A 21,208-nucleotide genomic window follows, 5' to 3' on the forward strand; every position below is an offset into this window, starting at 1 on the left:
CATATGATTTAGTGCATATTATTCTGCAACTTGAGTTTTTCAGTTATTATTTTTATACCACCATATATATATTTACCTCTTTCTCTTCTGTTGTTGTATGGTGTTTCCAAATTGGATATATCATAGTTTAACTATTTTCTTATCATTGTACATGAAGATTGTTTTTTGTTACAGACAAAACTGTAGTGAATCTTCTTATAAGTATTTTTGTAGTGCACATGTGCAAGTATTTCTTTCAGATAGTACAAAGAAGGAAAACTGCTGAGTCAAAGGCTATACACATTTTATATTTTAATGAGTACTAACAAATTGTCTCCAGAAAAAGTTGCACCTGAGTTTCTCCACACCCTTGTTAACCACTGGTATTATAAATCCTTAATTTTGCTAATTTTATGAAGACAGATATATATCTTATTTTAACTTGTATTTCCCTAGTACTGAGTTTCAGCATTTTTTCAAGCTTATTTTTGTTGTTTGCATTTCCTCCTGTTTTAATTGTCTTCATATCCTCACTCTCTTTTCTACTGGGTTGTCTTTTTTTTGTGATTTAAGGTGTTTTTTTTTAATATATTTTGGATATTAGTCTTTTGTTATACATGTTTCAAGTTTTTCTGCCAGTTATTCATTGTGCTTCATTGAACAGAATTGTCAATTTTGATATAGTCAACTGTTTTTTCTTTATGGCTCTGGGGTTGTTGTCTGAAGTCCTTTCCTATCTCATGTTTTCTTTTTATAAAAAAATTCTAAAAGCTCTCTTTTAAAACAGTTATCTCTTTCAACTATGTGGATATTAATTTTATGAATGGCACGAGGTAGACATTTAACCTAATTTTTCAAACGAATAACCAATTGTCAAAACACTGTTTATTAATTTTTCCCCACTGACTTGAAATGCCTTCTTCATAAATGAAACTCTCATACATACATGAGACTATTTCTGTATTTTTTTGTTCCATTATCCATGCTTATCTCAATATCATACTCTTACAGTTTTATACTATGCTTTGATATAAGGCAAGTCACACCCCTCTTTATTTCATTTATAATAATAAAAAAAGATTTTTAAAAATCTATTCTTCATTGTTTAACTGCCTGCTTCTCCTGTCTTGAGCTCCAGCTAACAAGGAGGTAAAACAAAAATTATCCGCAAGCAAGACAAAGGAGCACGGGAAATGAGGGAAAGGAGAAAAAAGACAAATGTTTTCAAAGTGGTATTTTCCCTTTTATACTTCAAGAATCTACCCTATGAATTATGGCACATATGAGATAAGGTAGATTTTATGTGTTCAGCCATTCTCTAAATCAAAGCTGCCTGTGGCTTCCATTGCTAGTCAGTTACCAAGGGTAGGGACCATGTAAATATAAAATATGAATGGATGGGAAATAGAAACATGAATCAACGTGAGAAAATAAACAAAGAGTAAAGTGAATAAAGAACATGGTGAGAGGAAATAAAATACTTGTATTTGTCTATGGACCCACCTGTCAAGAAATAAAATCTCTGAGCTTAGTGCATCCATTGTGTCCTGGGTTCTTTCTGCTACCTTTACTTATATCATTTACTGTTTTATATAGAGGGGTCAGTTCTCTAATTGGTAATTGAAATGACAGAGAAAGAAAATGTATTATTAGGGGTATTATAGGAATGAGTAACAGAAAATATCATGTTAATTGAAAGTTGGTAAGCATTAAAAAGGGAACTAAGCAAATAAAGTGTCTGTTGTAAAATATTCACACTGAACAGTTTAACCTTTAAATATAACCATTGTACACAATATGGTTATACTCAACTTAAATTTATAACTGTTTTCATAGTAAAGCTAATGTTACACAAGTAAGAAAAGCTGTCATGTGGGCAAGTATGGCTTTAAATCAACAGTTAATTATTTACAATGGATTTAGTTGTTCCTGGTTGAAATAACATGTTGATAGGACATGGTGATTATCAAGGGACTTGTGTACAATGCAGTGTAACCAAAGTTTCAGTGCCCAGTAAACAGGAATAGGCAATAATAGAGCCTTTTAATGACCATTTACACAAAAATAGCCTTATTTTTTATGGTGTTGGAATGTGAACATTGTGATTTATTGATCTCCTTTTAACACGCCAATTTATAATTAGTTGCCTTATGTTTAAAATCAGACTATTTTTTAGTAAAGCAACAATTGAGTTCAAGTTTTAAATATCTGCCTCAAGAAGCATGATAAAAATGTACTTTAAAGTCATTTCTTCCTTTGTCTTACATTAAATTTAGAGTTGGAGACAAACCATTACTTATAGATACTGTAGTGAAATTTACCATTACCGTAGCAAATGAGTTTGTATTTTAAAATGTTCATAATCTGCTAACTTCACGAAACCTAACGACCATTGGTTTTAAAACAAGCTTTTTTGTATACCTGAAGGTGTAGCTTTTGATAAAAAAAAATTTTTGAAAATTAGTGTAACTATTTTATGGTATCAGATGAATTAATATGAATTGTATAGCAAAATTTCTCCAGGTGGAGCTCATCCAGGTAAGTTGTGGGCATTTCCTAGGAAACTAGAGCTAACGAAAGAATCTTCAGTTGCTTCCAATACTCAGTCTTAGCGTGGTCCTCGGCTACGATGTGGGCTTATGAGCTGGTTCCACAGCGGGCGCTGATGAGAGGCAGGAGCGTGTGGACGCTCTGATGCGGTTGCGTACGTTTAAGTGCTTCCCGCTCTTACCGTTTAGGCTTAGACTTTTAAATGCCACTGGCTCCCTGGTTTGGCTTCCTACTCTGTCTGGTGCCCCCTGGTGCTCACCACCTGTATAAACATGAGTAGTTGCGAGAAGCAAGGGGTCCAGGGAACCCAAGGATGCTTTCAAGGAAAGCATTCCATTACTATGAACTGTATGGTTCCAGATTTCCTCTATGTCCAAAGCCATGGTTAAATTGCATGTGTACTTTCATGCACCTCTAGAGAAAGAGGAGGTATTGTTTTACTAAGCCACCGATCAAAAGAAAGATGGAAATTAAGTTTCAACAAACTACACAAAAGTCAACTCAGCTCTCTCGAGTTTGTGCTAAAAGATACAAAGATCTGTAGAGTTTATCTTTTCTTGAATCCACCCCTGCACCGTTTTTTTGTTTGTTTCTAGTAAAGATTTTGCTAAGATCCTTGATTTCAGTAGGACAAGACCATCTCCGAGAGCCAGAATATCTGTTTAGGGCTGGGGCCGAAAATGTGGCCTTAATTGCTATGGAAAGGAGGATAGAAGATAATTTTTCCTGTCTCCTTCCCCAACTCATTTAATCAATATTAATCTTATGCGCAATCTTTACAAAGTTGCTTTTACCTACAGAAGGAGTCGTTAGCTCTTCTGACTGCCTGATCTCAGGCTCTCGTTCTCCTGCTTTGCCTTCCCCCTCCACCACCAAACTCCTACAGTCACTCAACACTCTCCATTAGAGATGAACAACAGATCATTTTTCATTGCATGGCAACCCGAAGAGCTCTCTCTCGCGCTTTAGCAGAGCATGATGGGAGTCTCCTCTTGTCCGGCCTCCCTCTTCTTTTTTTCTTCCTTCTCTTCTTCAACAATTTATCCCTAAATAATGATTTTCCCAGCTATCGCTGACTTAAGGATGGGGTTTAGCGACTCACGGTGACGCTCCCATCAGCCTCCCAGAAGGGGCGGTTTTCACAAGAAAACTACAACTCCCATGAGGCATAAAGCTAACCAACTGCAGGGCATCACGGAAGTTGTAGGCTCCTTCTTTCTGAGTCCCTTTTACTCCTCGAATAAGTAAACTACAAGTCCCAGGAGCCTCGGTACTGACACGCCTGCGCGAGAGCCTCGAGAGTGAGGTGGGGGTGGGGCGGCCCCTGGTGGCGGGGGGCGGGGTCCGAGCGGGCTGTGTGGAGCCTTCAGACTCCCGGCGCCATTTAGCGCGGAGAGTTTCCTCGGTGGACGCGGCTCTTCTAACTCGGCCACTCTGCGCCTCCGTCTTCGGTGACAGAAGGCGCCTGGTGGGGGTGACTACTCTTTTCTCTCCCTATCCCCCTTCACCCAGTCCTCTCGGTCTCCTCTGCTCTCTATCCAGAGAAGCAGCGGAGCTCGGGCCCCGCGGTGAGCGGCCCTCCCCTCCCCACCGTTCCCTCCCTCAGTCAGCCCCCGGCACCGGCCCGGGAGGAGACGGGGGTTTGCCAGGCCCGGGGCGGGCGGGGAGGCCTCGGGGAAGGGGGGGCCCGCTCCTCAGGCACCGAGGTTTCGAGGCTTCGGTCTTTCCCATCCGGGCGATGGACGCCTTGTGAGACTGGTCCCCCTCACTGGGGGCGCGTGTGGGAGGCGACGACCGACTGACTGTCCGGGGGCCCCAGCGCCCGGCCCTCCCTCTCCTTCCCCGGCCCCTCCCACTCTCTTTGGCCCTGGAGTTGCCACCGTTCGGGAGTCCGTGGTAGTCCCTGCCTCGCGTTGCCACCGCCCTCGGGGCCTAGCCCGCCCAGCCCGCGAAGCGGCGGGGAGCTGGAGCGGCCGCCGCATCCGCCGCATCCGCTTCGACTCAGTGCCGGCACCTTGCCCTGCCCCTCATGACTGCGGCGCCTCTGCTGCTACAGCCTTCCCGGCCGCCGCTCGCCGCAGGATGGATGTGGACCGCGAGGTGCTAACCCTGGTGGCTCAGCTCCTGGATCGTCCGCCGACGAGCCCGCCTTGTGAGCCGCAGCAGCCGCCGCAACTGGGCCCCGTGTCCCGCTTCGCCTTTGGGGTGACTTGTCATTGCTGAGTAAGGAGTCGTCCGGGTCGATCCGAACCCTCAGGGGAGCAGGAGCCGTCGTAGCTGGGCCTGTCGACCTTCACCCTTCCTCGGGTCGGCCCCTTGCCCTCTGTTCATTCTCAAATTCGAGACTGCCCGCCTCGCTCCAGCGGACCGACCATGTCTGGCGGCGCCGCGGAGAAGCAGAGCAGCACTCCGAGCTCTCTGTTCCTCTCGCCGCCTGCGCCTTCCCCCAAGAATGGCTCCAGCTCCGATTCCTCTGTTGGGGAGAAACTGGGCACGGCGGGAACCGACGCTGGAACTGGCAGGACTGAGGAGTATCGGCGTCGCCGCCACACTATGGACAAGGACAGCCGTGGAGCAGCCGCGACCACCACCACAGAGCACCGCTTCTTCCGCCGCAGCGTCATCTGCGACTCCAACGCCACTGCATTGGAACTGCCGGGTCTGCCACTTTCTCTGCCCCAGCCCAGCGTCGCCGCGGTGGTTCCGCAGAGTACTCCACCAGAGCTCCAGCGCGAAGAGACCTTGACCGCTACCGCCGCTTCCCAGGTAGCCCAGCAGTCTCCCGCCGCTGCTACTGCTGTCTCTGGGGAACCGGCCGCCGCGGGCCCTGTCGCCACGACTGCCCCCAGTAGTACCAGCAAAGACCGCCAAGTTTCTCAGCCCAACCATGTGGGGAGCAAGGAGGAGCCTCCGTCGGCGAGAAGTGGCAGCGGCGGCGGCAGCAGCGCCAAGGAACCACAGGAGGAACGGAGCCAGCAACAGGATGATATTGAAGAGTTGGAGACCAAGGCCGTGGGAATGTCCAATGATGGCCGCTTTCTCAAGTTTGACATCGAAATTGGCAGAGGCTCCTTTAAGACGGTCTACAAAGGTTTAGACACTGAAACCACTGTGGAGGTCGCCTGGTGTGAACTGCAGGTACAGCCCCGCCTATTTCTTTATTTTACAGTGGTTTGGATCCCAAATGTGGCTTGGTTAAGCCAGTTTATCGAGTTCATCCTTTGTCATTCTCTAACTGTTCTCTCTGAGTGGAAGAGATCAGCTTTCGAAAAAGATTGAAATTAGATTTTGGGGCATGTACCAAGAATTATTGATAGCCAACGAAATTTGCTACTTGGGAAGAAGCGGTGAAAACAGTACAAACGCATTGCCTCGTTGTTACTGTTTTAGTGTCTGGCAGGAAGCTTGGACTTTGTGGGAAAGTTTTCGAATTGGGAAAGTACAGAGTCTTCTTGCCTTGTACATTTCAATCTCATCAGCGGCTCTGCAATGATGAGCTGCTGGTGTGTTACATGCGTATGTCCATCCCTGAGATCAGGCTGTTCTTTTTAAATAAGAACGACCTCGTTCACGAATGACCTTCCTTTGGCTATATCTTAGTTGGTGGCTGCACAGGCATTTAATAATAACTATACTATAAAAAAAGACTTATCTGGCTAAATGCCTTGGGATTAGTAAGGTACAATAGTATTTGATATTGTTCCACCTAAGGTGCATAAGCCTTATGGCTAGCTAGCAGCGATCTGACATTGTTAATTAAAACTAATATGTCTTTAGCCCATTCACTATACAGTAAATAGTGCAGGAGTCCACACAAAATTGTATAAGTGCTTTGAGAGTTGTGATGTCATTGTTTTAATCTTGTTATAAAAGGTTTTTAAGTCAAACTTTCCCAAGAGTTCAAAGGAGTCACAATGCTTTTTTTTTTAATCTTTCAGGGAGGTTTTCATGGTGTAAATAATGGTGTGTCATTCTGGTTGACAAGTATATTCTAGGTTTAAAAAGCTAGATTTGGGCTACTTGTTGCTTTACCTATAGCAACTTGATAGCCTCACTAGGAAGTGAACAGAGGTTATTGGAAGAAGCAGTTACACTGAATGAAAAAGTCAGCTACATTATGTATGAAAAATGCCATTATCCATAGTCTTCATGCTAAGGAAACGGACCAAGCTGATACAGGATATGAAAGTAATTGAATGATCTAGGAATTTATTTTATTCATGAACTAATATGTTAATACATGATCCTTTGAATGTCACCTTCCAGATGACTAAGGCCACATCAAATGGGAAGGGAAATTAACATGTGGAAGGAAGTAAACTTAAAAACTGAGAAGTTCTTTAGAACATAATTTTTTAGGTTTTACAGTTAGTGATGTAGAACTTCTAGGGCATTGTGAAATAACTGCTCAATTTTATAGTGGTTTAGAATTGGAAAGGTGGCAGACCTTTTAAAGAAAAGCTTGTCGAACTGTAACTTTATTTCTGTTGGTTAAGTCATACTTAAAACTTAGGTCAGGTGCTTGCTTGGGCGGCACATATACTAAAATTGGAATGATACAGAGATTAGCATGGCCCCTGCACAAGGATGATATGCAAATTGGTGAAGCAGTTCATATTTGGGGGGCTTCGAGTACTTAATTAATTAAAAATATAATGAGTCTTAAAACTTAGATCTGATTTCTTATGGTTTACAGGCAAAAATTTAGTTTACAGGCAGACACCTATTTTTTTGTACTCAGGGCGTCTGTTGCTACTGATCTGGATTTTATTCGTTAAAGCTTTGTATTTGAATAGGGCTTTTTAACAATTTCGTTCCTTAATTGGTTACCTTTACCCTCGAGACTGGACCCAAGTAAATGTTGAGCACTTTATGGATTCATTTTGGTAGTTTCAGTTATTTAACTTCGAAGACTTCTCAGAATGTAACGTGTGTGTTTTCCTTTATCACCTAGATAGAATTTTCTGATAGTCGATTATCTTGGAACTAACAGTGCAATGGAAAAAACTCAGTTCGTCTAATGTCACAATAAGAATTTTGTCTGAGCGTCTCAGTTTTACTTAGAATGGAAGCCTTTGGATTTTTGTTCTCTATCTAGGCATAGACAAAACTAAAGAATATCTGATACCTTTATGTATAATGTTGCTATATTATTTTCAAGCAAGTTCAAGATTTGGCTGCAGAACCCCTACCTCATTGAGTGGTACCCTGGTTTAGAAACTTCCATATGTCATTTGGTCCTGCTTCTATAATTTTTCTTTCTTTCTTTTTTTTTTTAAATGAGACTGCCCTAGCCTAGGATCCTTAGAAGTTGGTGTGCAGTGTTTTTGTTTTTTTGACGAAGACTTTTGCCTAGTAACTTATTCATTAGGTTAGTGTTTGAGTTTTTGTCTTTGGATCCAAATTAAAGGACAAGCCGAGGGATTACTAAAGTTTTGGGAAGAAAGGAAAGCTTTTTTCATTAAATATATATACTTCTAATATATGGATTTTTCTATAAAAAGACAGGAGAAATAGCGTTCAGGTGTTGTGTTAAAAATCTTAGTGTATTAAAACCGGAAGAAATCGTAGGTTATTCTGCCCAACTCCTTATTTATTTATTTTCAACTATTTATTTGATAAAGAACCTGAAATCATAGAGCAAGTAAATGACTTGCTTAGACTGGTAAAGAACGCAGACTGGTTAGGATCTAATAATTTGGGAAATGTTAAAGCATTCGTAGCTTAGTAGATGGCTAATTAGTAAATCTCAAATGAAGCAATTCTGTTTTGGTGTGGAGGTCATCAAATTTTTGACTTCTGATTCGGGTATTGATTTTATCACTTCAAATGGAGAAATAGGCTTTTGGGGTCGGAGAATGGGTTAAGTGTGGTATACCAATCGAACTCGTTTCCTTCCAGCTTTTTTTTTAGAGTCACAGTATGTATAGCTATCTATTAAAACAAGTATTAATTCTTAAAGTAAATAATATATAAATAATGCTTTGATACTACAGGATTTTAAGTGACAACTGAGATCTTTTAAGATGCAAATTTCTTAACCTGGTTATATTAGGCAAATTATATGCGTTGGTCAGAAAATGTTAATGCTGGACTTTGCAGAGTTTACATTGCTTTTCTAGGGAGGAAATTTTTTTTTTTTTAAGAAACAGCATAGTTTGCTTTAAGAAAATGTATTTATACACAGAGTTAGGAATGATTTACTTTAAGCACTTTTCTCCCCAAGTTGCTTCTAAATATGGAGTACACTTGTTATATTCACTTATGTATTGATGAGATCAAATCATAAATTTTATTTAAGCTCCAATATACTTAGTTCTTACTTTTCTCTTGCTTTGGTAAGTTAAAGCTCATGTGTCATTGTGAATATATGATATTATTGTTTTATAAAAAGTCGAGCAGTGCTTCAGAAATGGGATGTGATTCTGTGATTAAGAAACCATAACTTCTTTGTTACAATTCTTAAAATAATTGATTGAACCGAATCTTTTCCCATCTGAATTTTGGGGATTGTTTTTACCTTTACTTTTAAATTTTTTTGCCACATTCCTCGTTTTTTTAGGATGAGAATCTGCACTAATTTTCAGTCCCAGGAACTAGACTTCAGGGAATAGTCTTTGGAGTTTGTTTTTAATTCTCATAGTCCCTTATGAGTATGGGCAAAATTGAGATAACTCAAGGGTAGCTGCTATGCATATTAGAGAATGATTGGTGACTTGTTCAAAATAATCCTTTGTTCTATCTAAACAGGACAAAATAGAATTAAAAGCAGAATAATTTTGATTAGGTAAGATCAGTGTTTTAAAATATATTTAGTATTATTGTTGTAGGAAGTAACCTTTGTGGTACAGGAATTGAGAATTACATTTAGGTTAATTTTTTTTAATGATGTAGCTCTTACTTAGGGGTTTACATGTTATCTTTTTCTTTTATTTACCTTTTTTTTTTCACCTTTAGTATCACAGTTGTTCCTAGTTGTAAGAACTTGGAAAGCAAGGTTGTTTTTGTGTAAAACAAATTGGGAATCTATTGTTGCCAGGTGACTGAGTTCATTTCTTGGCATTCAGAATCTAGTACAAAATCCTGGTGATTTGAAAGTCCTAGTTAAACACTATGGAAACATTCAATTATAACTAGGTCTTCATTTTCAGATATCATCCTAAACCTGTGATTTGGGTTTGGATTTTCTGGTAGCTTTAATTTTTTTAGATAAAGCTGTAAAAGCAGCAAGAGTGGTTATGCTCAAATTAATTTCTGAAAGTGTTAATTTAATAATATTTACAGTTACTAGGTTTTGCTGTACTACTACTATATATTTATTTTTAGCATCTTGCATTTTATTTGAGGTTTTTTTTGTTTTGTTTTGTTTTTTAACATAGGACCAATCTCATCTGCAGGAATAGATAAGACTTAGCATAACTTGAATTTGGATTTGAAGAGGGCACTATTTTTCTGCAGTATAACATAGTAATTAAGAGTTAAACTGCCTGATTCAGCTAATGGTTGTGTCACTTTGAGCAACTTCTGTGCTAGTTTCTTATCTGTAAATAGAATGTAGTAAGTACCTATTCTATAGAGTTGTTGTGATGGTTGAGTGACGTGTGTGTGTGTGTGTGTGTGTGTGTGTGTGTGTGTGTGTGTGTAGAAAGCATTTATGACAGGGCCTGCCACATAAATATAAACTATGATGGTACAGCTCTTTTAGGCCATCTTTGAGATATCAGTGAAGATTTTCTTTGATTTGTTTACATTTATGCTTGAAGAATCATGTAGCAAAATTCTTACTGTTGCTACCATTCTTATAGGAGGAAATTTGGAGTTGAACATGGTGTCATCAGTACTCTCAAATTCTTTGGCTTTACCTGTTTTCTGCCTAACTTTCTAATTTAATGAGCTGTCAGTTTTCCAATGCCAGCCTTTCTGAATTACTAGGTTCCAGAATTTGCTAAAATCTTTTTCCTTTTGGTATCATTTTAATAACAGTATTCAAATTGTTTTGAAGTCATTTACCTTTTTTTTCTCTACTCCTTTAGTGTTTGAGCTCTTCAAAGATATAAGTAGGTGTGCAATATACTTTAATAAATATTAAAATTTTTCTGTTATTAAGTTACAAATAGTTATAGATCTCAGAGTTGTTTCATTCATAGTTCTTGCCTTTCTTTGATCCATAGCAGATTCTCTAATCTTGTATTTGGAGAGTTGAGTATGGTGTAATACAGTACTATATAATAGAAAAGAGTTCCAAGGCAGAACACTTGAGTTCTAGGTTACTCAGTTATCTAACCTGAGTAAAAAACTTAACCTGTAATGCTGTTTATTAGTAATATATCTTAAATATTTGTTAGGATTGTTGAGGATAAACTGAAATGCTATGTGAAGGTACTTTGGAAAAATAAAATGTTATATACAATATAATAAAACGATGGCGGTGCTTTTAAAAATCCATTTTGAAGGCCATAAGTTGTCACTTGTTACAAATTGAATATTTAAAACATTTTAGTTAAGGTTGGGTTTTAGGAGCTTTTTGGTTGTCAACTTAGGAATTTTATCAGAGTTTAAGAACAAAAAGGAAATAGCTTTCCAGACTGAGGAGAAATTGCCAGAAACTCTTAGGAGATTTTATGTGGGAGAGGATTGTGCAAACTTAATTTTGTATGTGGTTTTAAAAAGATTGATTATTGATTATGTTCTCCATGAAGAAAAAGTAATTTGCTTCGTTTTGTGGTTGACTTAATTGACTTAATTGATCATATAATAGCTCCACCTTAATTTACATTAATTTAGATTTTTCAGATGGGGTTTCATACAGAATTTATTTCTTGATGTCGTGACTTGAATCTTGGCATTGCAAGATTGACTTATTAAATGTGCTATACTGAATGAATGTGCTTATGATTTTTAGAAAAGGATCCTCAGATAAGCTGTCATCACAAGCAGATAGTTTCCCTAGTAATTTAAGATTCTTAAGAAATTTAAGAATAATTTAAGAACAAGTGTTTAGAAATTTAGTTATAATCGTCATATTCAGGTTAGGAAAAATCACACTAATTATTTTTGTGGATGTCTTTTGTGCAGCTAAGTTTTAGCCTCTCAGAGACAGATGATCCTTTTTTTGGTCAGTATGTACATAGTAATGGTCTTGTGTTAATTAAACACAAATATGTATAAACCAAACTATGAGGGATGAAACGAATTAGTGGATCAAATCATTATTGATGTGTACATTTTCTCTATTAGATAGAAGTAAATAGCTTGCTTGGGATAATGGCTAATAGTTTTGAGCTAAATAACCTAATATATACATCTCTATGTACATACTCTCTTTACTTGGACTGGTAAATCATTGCAGATTAAGGTAAATTTGGGAAATGCAACTGATGATCTCTTAAACATACTGAAGAGTTCCTAGACATCATTATATTTATATTCTCTTGAACTCTCCACACATCCCTCCCACACAAATACTCGGCTATAAGCAGTAAAGAATAATAAAGAATTTTAAGTAAAGAAGTTAATGAGGGCAGTAAGAGAGGAGTGGCATCTTTATATGTCTAGGAGATAAAATATACAGAGTTTAGTGATTAATTAGATTTGTTGGGAAAAAATGAAGCATGAATAAAGTGTGGGGGTAGATGATGGTGCTGTCAGCTAAGGGAAGGAATAAGAAAGAATAGGGTTTTTGGATTTTGAGATGTTGCGTTTGAGGTCCTTATGAAACCTCCAGGAAGAAGTTCAGTTGTCAGTTGGATATATTACTGGAGCTCAAAGAATAGGTAGAGATAGAGGCTAATGATTCTCAAATGTCTATATTAGTTATAGTTGAAATAAGGGGAAAAAATGAAATCATCAAGAGAGGATATATACGCACACACGTTTGTGTGTGTGTGTGTGTGTGTGTATGTAGAGAGAGAGAGAGAGAGAGAGAGAGAGAAATAGAGGAAAAGACGGGAGAATAATGGTCTTAGGCCATGATAGTAATAACTAATGGGTGAGCAAAAGAGAAAAGAGCCCAAGAGTTAGACTAAATAGAACATTAGAAGAATGGTAATATCAAAGAAAATTTCAAGAAAGGAATATAGCAGAGAAGTCCAATTTGCATAGTAGTAATTGTCGAGGATGGATTTTTAGAAGGAATAGAAGTGTAGAGATTATTTAGGCTATTGAAATTATATCTTATATTTAGCTGTTAACTCATTAACAACAAAATTCAGAATTACCTAAGTGAGAGGGGAGGTTGAGCAAGGGAGAAGCACATCAGTAAATGTAAGTCACTGGTAATACTCTAAATTTCTGCGCTGTTCACTAGCCCCAATGGGCTGTTTAACTTTAAATTAATTAAAATGAATGAAATACAGTTTAAAAATAAAAACTCAGTCCTTTACACTGGCCACATTTCAAGTGTTAAAAGCCACGTGTGACTGACTACCATATTAGATAGCACAGATAAAGAACATTTCAATCATTGCAGAAGGTTCTTTTGGAATGTGCTGTATCTAGATCTTGGGTTGAGTTGTGCTTTAAAAAAAATAGCTTTATTGACATATAATTCACACACCATAAATAATATACAATGTGGTACTTTTATAACTTAAGTTACACATTTTAAAAATGTATCCTCTATTAGTAATTTAAAAAATAACCTTTTTTGGAAAAGATGTACAAAGGATGTTATCACAAACTCATATATACATACAGAATTAACAAAGATTAACATTATGTCACATTTTCTCCCAAAATTTGGTGATCTTACAGTTTCAAAAGAATGGATAATTTGCCCTGGATTTAAGGAGTGACTGAGGAAGGTTAAGTAGTAGAGACAGTAAGAGTAGGTAATTTTTTTAGATAAGTTTAAACTAATATAGAGCAAGGAAGATTGGGTAGGTAGAAGGTGTAATCAAAGATAAGATGGATAGATGAACAAGAAAAGGTCTTTAAAAGTTGAAGCATTGAAATATAATATTTTTATAATATTTTGTCTGCTTTCTCTGCCTCAGTATCTATTGTAAGAGTCTTTTCTAAGCCAGTTACTGTTTTAGTTTTGGTTATTCTTTGTGGATAGCTAAATTCAGTCCAAGTAGGTTTTCAGACTTTATGCCATTTATCAACTAGTTTCCAGAATATTCACTTAAGCAATGTGTTGATTTTTATAGTTTGATTCTCTCCTTTAATCTCTGGCATTTGTGCTATATTTGCTTATCACTATGGTGATACAGACTTTATAAGTGGAGTAGCTCTCTGAAATGACCAGGAATCTGTGTGCCACTTGAGGAAACAGCCAGATTTTTTGTAATTCCATTACAAGAAAGGTTCTAAATTATTATAATGTTTGTAGGGTATTGTCAGAATGGGCTTTTCCACAACAAATAGCCTAAACACTGCATATACTTTCTTCAGGCCTTGTCTTTTGGCAGTATTCCTTGTTAATTAATTTGGAGAAGTATTAATGATTACTAATGCTTACCTAATAAGAGCCCATTTTTTGTGACAAGCACAATGCTATGCCCACAGCATATTTGTAATTCTCACAATAGTGCAAGGCAGCTGTTTTCTCAATTTTATATTTGAGACAACTTACTCAGGTTTAAAAACTTGTTTAAGATCACATTGCATATCCTTGTTCTTTCCACTACAGAAGACGTCAGTTAAACCAAGAAGAGTTTGAATTCTAAGTCCTTTTGCTCTCTAGGAATTATAATTTGTCAATAAGCATTTTATACTTTTTATACTTGGACTTTATGAAATAAATCTACATTTAAATGGCCCTTTAGCTAGTGTACATATGTAGATTCTATAAAGAGGGAGATGGTAGATTTGTTTTATTAACTTCTTGGAATGTTCACAGTTTTTTAGACACTGTTTGCATTGGTTATTGTAGAGGATATTCTGTTTAGACTTAAATATTTAAGGAGGAGTATTTCAAGTGGTCTTTGTGTATCAAATTTCCATTTGATAGAGACAAATTGAATGGCTATAGTGTTGGTGGGATTTTGTCATTGGTCCTTAGACTACTTCTCGTGTATAAAGATTTTCAAGTTTTACGATGTTCATTTTAAAGTTTTACGATGTTAGTAAGAATTAATTGGATTCCGAAATTCTTAAAATTTTTAGGTACCAATGCTATTTTTTTACTCATCAGGAAAGCAGAATTAAGGATTTTGGCGTACCAATGAATAGATGACATGTTATTGTATAATTTCCATAGTATTTAGTTTTAATTACTTTTAAGATTGAGGTTATAGTTTGTTAGTTTAGTTCTTGATACTAACAGTATGATTTGACTTTTTTCTTTGATTTTTAAAAATCTTGTTACCTCTTTTTTTTCTTCTCTTCAGTGTTTACTTTGACATATTAGATGTGCTATTGAGAAGGATTTAGCTCTCATACTTGTATGAGGTCCAAATAGAAATCTCATTTAAATTATATAATTATGTTTTGAAATCCTCTGAAATGTTTAGTTTATTCAGCATTGTTAGGGGAGTAAGGTGTTACCTCACCTCCATTAAGATTTCCAGATAAGTGAAGTTTTCTCCTCAAAGTGGCAAGACTTTGTATTAGCAATTTGGTAAAACTCTTTAAAGTATATCAATTGATATTACTTGTCTATGTACCCACCAGCACAGACTAATAATAATAAGGATATCATCATATAGCCTGGATTCCTGGATGTTCTTTAGACTAAAATGGTTCTTTGAAGTCAACCCTGTTAGATCAAGGGTAATCCATACTTGGGAACACAAGATCTCACCTCAAAATATGGCAGGTTTTTCAAAAGTATTCCTGTTGTGGTTAGATAGCTTTCAGTGTAGGGGCTGATGACCAGAAAGATCCAGGCATGATTAGAGGATTGGAACTTTCAGCCCTACTCCCATCCCTGCCTCCAGGGAGGGGAAGAGGAGCTGGAGATTGAGTTAACCACTAATGGCTAATAATTTAATCAGTTATGCCCATGTAATGAAATCTCTGTAAAAAAAACACCCTAAACAAAAGAGTTCAGAGAACTTCTGGGTTGATGAATAGATCAAAGTGCTATGTGAGTGATGCACCTGAGAGGGCATGGAAGCTCTGTAGCCCTCCTCCCAAACCTTACCCTCCCATACTTTGCCCTGTGCATCTCTTTGACTTGGCTTTGCCTGGATTGTATCCTTTAGAGTGAACTAGTAATAGTGATAAATTGTTCTTCAGTTCTGTGAGACACTCTGCAAATTATCAAACCTGAGAAGGGGGTAATGGGAACCCCTGATGTATAGCATGTCAGAAATATAGGTGTCAACTATACTGGTGGGACTTGCAAGCTAGTGTTAGGGCGGTCCGGTGGGACAGAGCCCTTAAATAAGCTGTGAGGCTTGTGCTAACTCCAGGTAGTTAGTGTCAGAAATGAATTGATTTATAAGACACTCATTCAGTGTCCGTAGAATTGAAAACTTTGTTGAAAAACAATTTGTGAAAAATTTTTTGTATAAAACACAGGTTTGTTCTCAAAAGTGTTGAGAGTAAACAGTTCAGAGTAGCCAAACTCTTACCTCCTCTGGACTGTGATGTCTCCTCAGGTACCTTTCTCACTGCAGCAGAGCTGCCAGTCCCTTCTTCCTCCAGTATCTTCCTCTGTACCCGAGAGGAAGATATTAATTTACTGCTTGTCCTTTTACATTCTTTTTGCTGCTGCTTTTGGAGAAAAGAGATGATATAAATTGCCCTGAATTTACTTTGTAGGAGATTGCAGTAATCCAGGAGAGTTTTTTCCCTCACCCACATTCAAAATCATTCCCTATAAATATAGATAACTTCTATGAGTCTTAGTATCAAATTTAATATTTAATTATTTTCCAAGATTTTTCTGATGAAAATTTAGCATCCAAACTGAGATATGCTGTGTGTAAAATACATACTGGATTTTGAAGAATTAGTATTAAAAAGAAAGTTAAAATAATTCCAGTGTTTTAGAAAATTCGTTACATGTTGAAAAGATAATGTTTGGATATATTGGGTAAATAAGTATGTTATTAATTTCATGTGTTTTAATTTTTAAATGGGGCTATTTGAAAATTTTAAATTGCACATGTAGCTTACATTAGAGTTCTGTTGGCCACTGCTGTTAAAATGCTGTAAAAGAGCTGATGCTGCAATACTTTAAATTGCTACTTAAAAAATATCTTAGCAACTTTCCTTTTGTGGTTTCTTTCATTAGCACTCTTTACAAACTATAATTGTTTTGCTATTGCTGGACGCGGGAATTTGTTTTTTTTAAATTTTTCTTTTTTATTTTTGCTGCTTTTAATACCTGATTATTATGAAAATTAGCATTTAGTTCTTTAAATTTTTATCTTGTTTTTGTTACTTTGATATATGTCTATATCAAATGATATTTCTTATGGTTCTGTTCTTTGAATACTTCAGTTGTTGCCAAGTGGGCATTAGAAGTCAGTTTTTACTGCAGATATCTTGAAATATTTTATAAATATTTTTGGCTCTTTTATATTTCAGATAAACTGCTAGTGTATGTTTAGATGTATAGTGAATGTGTAAACTTGCTGCTTTATTTATGTTCTTTAGTAATTTCTAGCCATTGTGGCTCCTTAAAACTTATTAACCCATTTAGTGCCCATATTCATCTTTTAATGATATTGAGAAATAGGTCATATTAATTTTTGGTATTTTGTGCCAAAAGAGACAATATTTGTATGTAGTTCCAAAACTTATTTCCATTAAGTTTTTCCAAAATAGTTAAATCTTTGACTAGCTATTCCTGCACAGTAAGAATGAAAAGATTAATGAAAATATAGCTAACTTCTTTATTTTAATAAAGTTGCGAAGTATTTGAGATGCTGAGACAATGCTTTTCAAATTCTAAATGGTGATTTGATGACCACAGAAACCTACTCTCCTCTTGTAGCAGGGCCTTTTGATTGTCATTGTTTAGAGCTACGTGCTCATTTGATTTTGACTCACTTTTTCTGAGTTACCAGCTTCATTTATTTCCACCTTAGTTTTTGTAACCATCCTTAAATCACACACAAAAAAGATTTAAAAACATTTTTATAGACATAATACTTTCTTATAAAAATTAGGAAATTAGAGGGAAAAGAGAAAAGAAAAATAACCTGCAGTTAATCCCTTCATCCAGAGGTAAGCATTATTAATATTTGTAATAGTTTCTGTACATTTGATTTTTATTTTTATAGTTTTTTTTAACGCCTACAGCACCTGGTCTTCCTAGGTGGTCTCCCATCCAAGTACTAACCAGCCATGACCTTGCTTAGCTTCCGAGATCAGACGAGATCGGGCACGTTCAGGGTGGCATGGCCGTAGTTATTTTTATAATTGTGATCAGACTGTATGGTGGTACAACTTACCTGTTTTATTGCACAGTAAATGCATTTTCCCATTTAAAAATTTGAGGTTTTTAGATAAAAAAACATATTAGTATACTGTAATAATAATTGGTATGTGAGTTTATATAGTTGTGAATATGCTGTATGGTGGCATAATTTTCCTGCTTTACGGAAAAAACATTTCTTAAATTTTTGAAATTTTAGATAGAATACTAAAATGTTTATATACTGTTATAATTATTTGATATATCACTGAACATGAAGTTCTGACATCAGTTTCAGAACTAATATTTATAAAAATAATGTTAGTTTTCAATTTTATTTTTCAATTACAGTTGATGTACAATATTATATTAGTTTCAGGTGTACAACATAGAGATTAGACATTTATATAATTAATGAAGTGATCACCTGATAAGTCTAGTACCTGTCTGACACCATACATAGTTATTACAATATTATTGACTATATTCCCTATGCTATACTTTATTTACATCCCCATGACTATTTTGCAACTACCAATTTGTACTTTCTAATCCCTACCTCTTTTTCACCCATCCTTCCAACTCCCCTCCCGTCTAGCAACCATCAAAATGTACTCTGTATCTGAGTTTGTTTCTGTTTTGTTTGTTCGTTTGTTTTTTAGATTCCACATATAAGTGAAATCATATGGTATTTGTCTTTCTCAGTCTGACTTATTTCTCTTAGCATAATACCCTCTAGGTCCATTCATGTTGCAGATGGCAAGATTTCATTATTTGTATAGCTGAATAATCTGTTGTGTACATGTACCACTTCTTTATTCATTGACGGACACATAAGTTGCTTCCATATCCTGGCTATTGTAAATAATGCTGCAATGAACATATGGATGTATATATCTTTTTTGAAGTAGTGTTTTGAGTTTCTGTGGATAAATACCCAGAAGTAGAATTGCTGTGTTATTGTCTCTTACACAGCCTTAGTTTTAAAGCCTCTTTTACACAGTGTAAGTATTGCTACCTCAGCTTTTTTTTTTAAATTTTTATGAAATGTCTTTTTCCATCCATCACTTTACTTTCTGTCTGTGTGTCTTTCAATCTAAAGTGAGTCTCTTGCAGACAGCATATGTAAGGGTCTTGTTTTCTTATGTATTCATCCATTCTTTGTCTTTTCGGAACATTGAATCCATTTACATTTAAAGAAATTGTTGATAGATTTGTAGTTATTGCCATTTTATTATATATATTTTTGATGTTTGTTAGTTTTTTTCTTAAAGAAGTCCCTTTGGCATTTCTTGTAATACTATTTGGTGGTGATGAATTCTTTTAGCTTTTTCTTGTCTAGGAAGCTCTTTATCTCTCCTTCAGTTCTAAACGATAGTCGTATTGGGTAGCGTACTCTTGGTTGTAGATCCTTGCTTTCCATCACTGTGAATATGTCATACCAGCCCTTTCTGCAAAGTTTGTTGAGCAATCAACTGACAGTCCTATGGGAGCTCCCTTGTATATGACCGACTGTTTTTTCTTGATGCTTTTAAGATTCTCTCTTTGTCTTTTAACCTTTGGCATTTTAATTATGATATGTCTTGGAATGGGCCTCTTTGGGTTCATCTTGTTTGGATTCTTTGCACTTCCTGGGCTTGTTTGTCTGTCGCCTTCTCCAGATTAGGGAAGTTTCTAGTCACTATTTCTTCAAATAGGTTTTCAATTTCTTGCTCTCTCTATTATGGTAACCTTATGATGTGAATGTTGTTATGCTTGATGTTGTCCCAGAGGCCCCTTGAGCTGTCCTCATTGTTTTGGATTCTTTTTTCTTGTTGCTGTACTGTTTGGGTGTTTTCTGCTACCTTATGTAACAAATCACTGATTCGATCCTCTGCTTCCTCTAATCTGCTGTTGGTTCCCTCTAATGTATTATTCATTTCAGTTATTGTAGTCTTCATTTCTGCCTGTTTTTTTTTTTATGTTTACTATCTATTTTTATGTTTTCTATCTCTTTGTTGAAGTTCTCACTGAGATCATTGAGCATCCTTATAACAAGTGTTTTGAACTCTGCATCTGGTGATTGCTCATCTCCATTTTGTTTGTTTTTCTTTCTGGAGTTTTGTTCTGATCTTTCATTTGGGATGTGTTTCTTTGTCTCTTCATTTTGGCTGCCTCCCTGGGTTTGTTTATGTATATTAGGTAGAGCTGCTATGTCTCCTGGTTTTTGTGGAATGGTGTTATGTCCTCTCGGGGCCCAGTGGCACAGTCTCTGGTTGCCTGAGCTAGATGCTCCTGGCGTGTCCTTTGTGTGGGTTGTGTATGCCTTCCTTTTGTAGTAGTCTTGATTGCTGTTGGCACATGAATAGGCAGATTGACTCTCAGGTAGATTGGTTGTGAGGATTGGCTGTGACTACAGTGGAGGAGGTATTGTGCAGGGGCTGACCCTACGGAGACGATTCACTTTAGCGGGGCTCTGGATTCTACCCTTTGTATGTGTCGTTTATGGAGGTGGTTGAGTCCTACTCTGGTGTGGTCTGAAGCTGGCCATTGGGTGTGTTGGTTCTGAGGCCTCTTGAAAGGGCCTCTGGTGCAGGCCAAATCCAGCTATTCCTTATGTTGTGCCTGGGGCCTCTATGAACTACAGAGTGATCTACAGATGGTTACCACTTGTGCTGGCCTTAAAGGTGCTTGGGAGAGGTTTTAAGCTGTGAACTAAGGTCTATTGCTGCTAGTGCTAGGCTTGGGGCTGCTTAGTAAAAGAGGTACGGGGCACGCTAAGCCAGAGGCCACATGCTGCTCGTTTGAGGTTTGTGAATCTTAGATTTTAGGAAAATCTGCAGCATGAGCCAAGGCAGGCTGTTTGTATAGAAAGCCACTGGAAGTAGCCTCGGTGGGCCTGCAAGTTGGATGGAGTGAGGTCTCAGGGAATCACCATGGGGGAACAAACATTGTTAGTCAGGTTGATGAGACTCAAATATGGTACTGGTCTGTGCCTACATGCTGAGGTGGGTAGAGAGCTCGACAAAGGAACAATGGCTTCTGCTGGCTTCTGCTGACACTATTGTCCGGAAGAAAGCTGCCCCACCAGCTCTGGCTTAGTAGCCAGACAATTCAGTTTCTGCTCGTATGTCCCAGGGCTAGAGCTCAGAGCAAGGGAGTCCATCAGTGAGTAAGTCCCTGCGCAGGCCCTTTAAGAAAAACACTTGGGCCTTAATGTCACTCAGCCACAATCTCTATTGGTTTTCACAACCAGAGGTTATGGAGACTTCTCTTCCTGGCACTGGAACCCTGGGCTGGGGAGTCTGGTGTGGGGCTGGGACCCCTTGCTCTTTAGGAGGGGATCCCTGCAGTCCAGGCTATCTCTCGATTTTTAACCACTGCATG

General features: G+C 37.5%; 1 protein-coding gene, 1 non-coding gene and 1 pseudogene across 13 annotated transcripts in view; 2 read left to right on the forward strand and 1 right to left on the reverse strand.

Moving 5' to 3' along the window:
• The first annotated feature begins 4,216 nt into the window (after positions 1-4,216).
• The window catches only part of WNK1 (WNK lysine deficient protein kinase 1), a 133,357-nt gene continuing 116,365 nt past the window's right edge, over positions 4,217-21,208 (forward strand). For 2 of the 12 annotated variants that reach the window (XM_039869185.1, XM_039869186.1), the window contains exon 1: positions 4,228-5,667. In XM_039869185.1, the coding sequence (XP_039725119.1) occupies positions 4,903-5,667 (765 nt within the window). In that variant the 5' untranslated portion in view covers positions 4,228-4,902. Of the gene's footprint in view, positions 5,668-21,208 lie in introns of all 12 variants that reach the window. The other 10 variants (XM_039869187.1, XM_039869188.1, XM_039869193.1 and 7 more) reach the window with 9 other exon arrangements.
• Positions 7,048-7,151, forward strand: LOC120607629 (U6 spliceosomal RNA). Its single transcript, XR_005654183.1, has one exon. It is a non-coding gene; the product is annotated as a U6 spliceosomal RNA (small nuclear RNA).
• On the reverse strand, positions 17,719-17,837 carry LOC120607513 (uncharacterized; annotated as a pseudogene).

Source organism: Pteropus medius, unplaced genomic scaffold (genome assembly GCF_902729225.1).
Source record: "Pteropus medius unplaced genomic scaffold, Ma_sr-lr_union100, whole genome shotgun sequence".
NCBI classification, from domain to species: domain Eukaryota; kingdom Metazoa; phylum Chordata; class Mammalia; order Chiroptera; family Pteropodidae; genus Pteropus; species Pteropus medius.